The 5,083-nt window shown below is 42.6% G+C and overlaps 1 protein-coding gene across 2 annotated transcripts in view; it reads left to right on the top strand.

The window, feature by feature from the left end:
• The window catches only part of DCPH1 (damage control phosphatase 1), a 25,456-nt gene that overhangs the window by 1,180 nt on the left and 19,193 nt on the right, over positions 1–5,083 (top strand). Inside the window, exon 2 of one of the 2 annotated variants that reach the window (XM_006140008.3) lies at positions 2,937–3,042. The exons of the other annotated variant lie outside the window; for it this stretch is intronic. Coding sequence (XP_006140070.1) covers positions 2,937–3,042 — 106 coding nt within the window. The remainder of the gene's footprint in view (positions 1–2,936; positions 3,043–5,083) is intronic. 2 annotated transcript variants of the gene reach the window in all.

The following is a 5,083-nucleotide window of genomic DNA, read 5'->3' as shown; positions in this document are numbered from 1 at the left end:
TGCTGCGGAGGGAAGTCCCACGGAGCGGCTGCTCGCGAGGGGCAGGACTCGGTCGGCTTTGCAGGCTCTTCGCCGTCAGTTTGTGTGTTTGCACTCATGAACATGATTATGGGGGAAATTCAAAATCCTCCGCAAACCGTTGGACGTCCAGATCCGTTAGGGGGTTTCTTGCAGTTGCTATTCATATTAACGCATGCTCTCCCGGTAAATAGATAACGTCTGTGAGTTTTTTGCTCTTTAGGCATCACGTTGCAGATGCAAGATAAAGTTGCGGGCTACCATAAAAATAATATAACTCAATTTGCATAAGTCGAATAGCCAAGTTTATTTGATACAGATCCATCAAAATATTGCACAAGACACTTAATAAAAAGTGACCCTATTTGGGGAGGGGGAATTAGGTTGATGGCAGGCAGGCGTTAGTGGCCCCAAATTTGAGGAAGGACTCTTCCCTACGACATGCAAATGTAGGGACTGAGTTCTTCATTTTTTGAGCCCCAGGCACCTCTGGCCTACCCTTGTGCTAGCCAGGGACTTTACCCTAGAGGTGCCAGCCTCTATGAGAGGAATGTAATAATTAGGAAATAGTAATACTTAACAATAATCACGTCACAGAGGACTCATTCTTTTTGTTTCTGCTACCTTGGAAAATCTCTCCAATTTCAAGTCAATGTCTCTTCCCTTCCTTCAAGGTATTGGTGAGTTTTTGTTTTTTGGCTAGAGGGCAGGTAAGTTTGCCAAAGAGAGGGAGAGGAGAAATGAAGCAGCAGTCCTTTTTCGTCCCTCCTTTTGGGATTTTTGGACACGTGTTCTCAAGGTTCCAGTCTGAAATGATGCCTTTGGCCAAGTGGAATTCTGCTGCCTTGACCGATTTTGTTAAAAATTCAACTCTGATCAGAGTAGTTACTTTTTTTTTTTTTTTTTTTTGAGAGGTTCTTGCTATAGGGCCGGTTGCTGGCCAGAAAGACAGAGAGAGACATAGAGACAGAAAGCGAGAAATCACCCCCCGGGGGGATGGTCATGCCACAATCCCTTCTCCTCCATTCTCCTCTCGGGATCTTGGGCACGCACGCACACACACCCAGCGTGAGTTTAAGCAACCGGTCCCAGACTTGAACCATGGTCAACTATATAGGAGTCCAGCAACATTGCCATTGCTCCATCTGCTGGTCCCCAGAGTAGTTACTCTTAAATATTAAATCTCAGTCACCATTTTGGGACATTGAAGGCACTATAAAGTCCAAACCTTTTTGCTTTTGTAACTTCTTCACATTTCATAGCTGTCATTTGAGGAAACCTTTTGAAGAGATGTTCAAGATACAACTCAATTTAAAAATGAGAATAAGACACGAGTTTTCAGAGGTGTGATGATCTCAAAGTTAGATGATTTGGGCAGAGGTTTTTGGCTTTTTTTTTTAAATTAGCAACTTTTTTGGTTTTACTTGGTCTCTGGGAATCTAAAGATATTGATCGGCTAAGCTCTGTGTTGTATATTTAAAAAGTATATAGGCACCAAATAGGAAGCCTATTTTTCCCCAAATGATTCACATACATTTCCAAAAAAGGCTAGTTACATAAAATGATAATCTGTAAATCTTGGGGTTTGTATGTATAAAATTAAGAATATCTTCGGTTTCTTAATGTATGTTTTTCCTCATCTCTAACTTTGTTCGTTCTTTAACACATCTAGAACACCTTTTTTTTTTTTTTTTTGATTGAAAGAGGGAGATGGTAGCATGTCTTAAATTTGTTTTGGGGCAAATTGGGATAGGAGTCTATTGTGCAGGTAGAGAAGGCAGCAGTGAAAATATGAAAAGAGTTAACATTGACTAAGAGTATATATAGGAGAAAAGCAAGTTCTTAAATATTTTATTCCATTCTTTTTTTTTTTTTTTGAGAAGTTTTTGCTATAGGGCGTGTGCGCTCGCCAGAAAGACAGAGAGAGACATAGAGACAGAAAGTGTGAAATCACCCCCCCAGGGAGGACGGTCATACCGCAATCCCTTCACCTCCATTCTCTTCTTGGGATCTTGGGCACGCACGCACGTGCGCCCGGCGTGAGTTTAAGCCACCGGGTTCGGGACGCGAACCGTGGTCGACTACGTGGGAGTCCAGCGACATAGCCATTACGCTAACTGCTGGTTCCCTACATTCTTCAAGTACATTGGAGTTCTTTAGGCTGCTTTCCGTCCACTTTCTCATTCATCTTTTTTTAGAGATTTGCTACAGGGTGCATGTCCTCTTGGTAGACAGAGAAAGTGAGAAATCCCCCCCAGGGGGAGAGCCATGCTGCAATCCCTTCTCTTCTATTCTCCTCTTGGGATTTTGGGCACACATGTACATGTGCCCAGTGCGAGTTTCAAGCTGCCGGGTCCAGGATCCAAACCGAGGTTGGCCATGTGAAAGTCCAGCATCCCAACCACTACACCACCTACTGGCCCCTCACTCATCTTTCAAAGAATAGATCTCAGATAAGAGCCTGCTTGATTTTCAAGCTAATCCTTTTTCTTTCCTATCACATTGTTAAACTAGTGTCTGATCCAGAAGAACTGGAAAGAGAGTGATTAGACTCTGGGGGAGAATTTGTATTCCAAGGGCCTAGACTGCTTAGCTTCCATGACACAGTCGTTTTTAAGTTTTCTTTTTTCTAACTGTAGTAGTTGCTTAACAAGGAATTATAATTTATTTTTTAAAGAATTATTTAAGTTTATTCATTATTGTTATTATTACAATTTGATCAGAAAGAGAAAGTAAGTGAGAAAGCAAGCTGTCAGGTCCAGGACTTGAACTGTGGTAGGCCATGTGGGAGTCCAGTGCCTTAACCACTATGCCACCTGAGAACTGTAATTTAAGTGAAGTGTTTCAGACACTGAAAGGTGACCAGTCTTCTAGTGTTAATACTACTAAGTGACATTGTATGTTACTCTCTTTTTTAGATCATTTGCATACCTTACAATTAAAGACAGAATACCACAGATCTTAACTAAAGCTATTGATACATTGCATCGACATAAAAGTGAATTTTTTGAGAAACATGGAGAGGTAAGAATTTTTATTTTTTAAAAATATTTTATTGCCAGAAGTTGCATGTGCTTGCCAAAGAAGGGGAAAAAGCATCCCCCAGTGGGGCATGGTCACATTGCAGCCCTTTTTCCTCTGGTTTCTCCATCCCGTCAGGGTTTTCGCTATGCTGCAGTGTTTGCACCACGGTAAGCCATGGGATCTGGCTCCCCCTATACAGCTTACTGCTTTATAACATTAATCTTTTGTTAAATCTTCAACAGAAACACTGTAAGTCTAGTTATTAAAGGTATCAATTTTTCTGTAAGAATGAGTGTATGGGCCACGTATTTATCTATCTTATTGTGATACATTGACATGAAGTATAATAATGACGTAGCCATGAGAGAACAGCCAGTCTCTAATTTGAAAAGAATTGCGTCCCAGCAGTTTATTCTGTTAGTTATGTAGACAGAATTCTTTTTCCTTTTTAAAAAAGTTTTACCAGAGGGCCCATGTGGTACAAGATGAGCAGAGAGAAAGAGAGGGAGGGACAGTGAGGAACACCGCTCATCGGCTGTGGTCATCCTGCAGTCCTTTCTTCATCTCCCTGTCCTATTGGGATGCGGGGTGTGTACGCACACGTACCTGGCAGGTCTTTCAAGACACCGATTCTGGGCCTTGGAGCTACAGAGATGGCCATGTGGGATCTAGCTGCCTTAACTACTGGGACATGGGCTGGCCTTCTATTTTCTTACATGTACAGTGTTACACATGTACAGTGTGTACATGTACATAGTGTGACTTGATCAGAACAGCTTTCTTCATTTTAAATTTTGCCAAATTGCCATGTTTATAGTAGTGCTTAAAATCTTAAGTCCCAGAAGCTCGGGTCACTATGTAAAACTCAAAATGAAGAGTGGTAAGACTTAGGACGGATGGAAATTATGCTAATTAGAGATACAGAAGACTCACTAGTACTTAGAGCAGGATAGGACCTTTGAATCACCTTGTCCCATTCAATTAGTAGATGAGAAAAAACCCTAAATAACTATGTTATAGATACAGGTCTTTAAATTTGCATATCTGGTTAGCTTTCTGTTGTACTATAGACCAAGTGTTCCCTAGCCCCCATGCTGTGGACTGGTGTTGGTTTGTGCCCCGTTGGAAGCCTGTAGCATTGCTCCCCAAAACCTCTTACCTCCCATCCATGCACAGAGGTGGACGGAGGGTGATGGAGTGAGGCTTCGTCTGTTTGCAGCCACTCTCCATCACTTGCATTGCTGCCTGGGCTCTGCCTCTTGTCGGATCAGGGGCTGTGTTGGCTTCTCATGGGAGCATGATGCTATCGTGTGATTGTTTCATTGTACATTGCCACATGGTAGAGGTGGAAATGGGTGCACGGTAGATGTGGGGCTCTTGAGTCTTCCTGGGACCAACGTCCAGCCCCGTAGGTAGAAGGATTAATTTCCACCAGTCCCTGTGCCAGGAAGGCTGGGCACCACTGCTCCAGATTGCGAAGACAATGCATGCCCTGGTACTGTTTTTTTTTTTTTTTTCTTTTTTTTGGTGCTTGAGGTTGTGTGTGCTCACCAGAGACAGAGAGGGAGAGGAGGAAGCACTCCCCGTGGGACATGGTCACACCTCATTCTTTTGGGATTTGGGGCACACATCCACATGAGCTAAGTGTGTTAAGTAAGCCACCGTGTCCAGGATTCAAACTGTGCAATCCACCCTGTGGGATCCACCTGCCTTAACCACCAGACCACAGAGCCAGCCTCACCTGTACTTTTTTTTTTTTAAAGAGGCTTTTGCCTTAGGGCATGTGCTTGCCAGAGAGAAAGACAGTGAGGGGGAAAATGAGAAATCACCTCTTAGCAGGGATGGCCACACCACAGTCCCTTCTCCATTTTCCTCCCAGGATCTTGGACATGCACACACACACGTGGCTGGCATGAGTTTTAAGCCACCGGATCTGACAACAGTACATTTATTTTTTTATTTTTTTATTATTTTTTTTATTTATATTATCATCATAATCTTCTTTATATTACATTGGGTTACATATAACTTTACATTGACT

Source organism: Tupaia chinensis, unplaced genomic scaffold (assembly GCF_000334495.1).
Source record: "Tupaia chinensis unplaced genomic scaffold, TupChi_1.0 Scaffold000014_1, whole genome shotgun sequence".
Classification (NCBI taxonomy): domain Eukaryota; kingdom Metazoa; phylum Chordata; class Mammalia; order Scandentia; family Tupaiidae; genus Tupaia; species Tupaia belangeri.
Note: the sequence above shows the minus strand (reverse complement) of the source record. Positions and strands in the feature narration are given on the sequence as shown.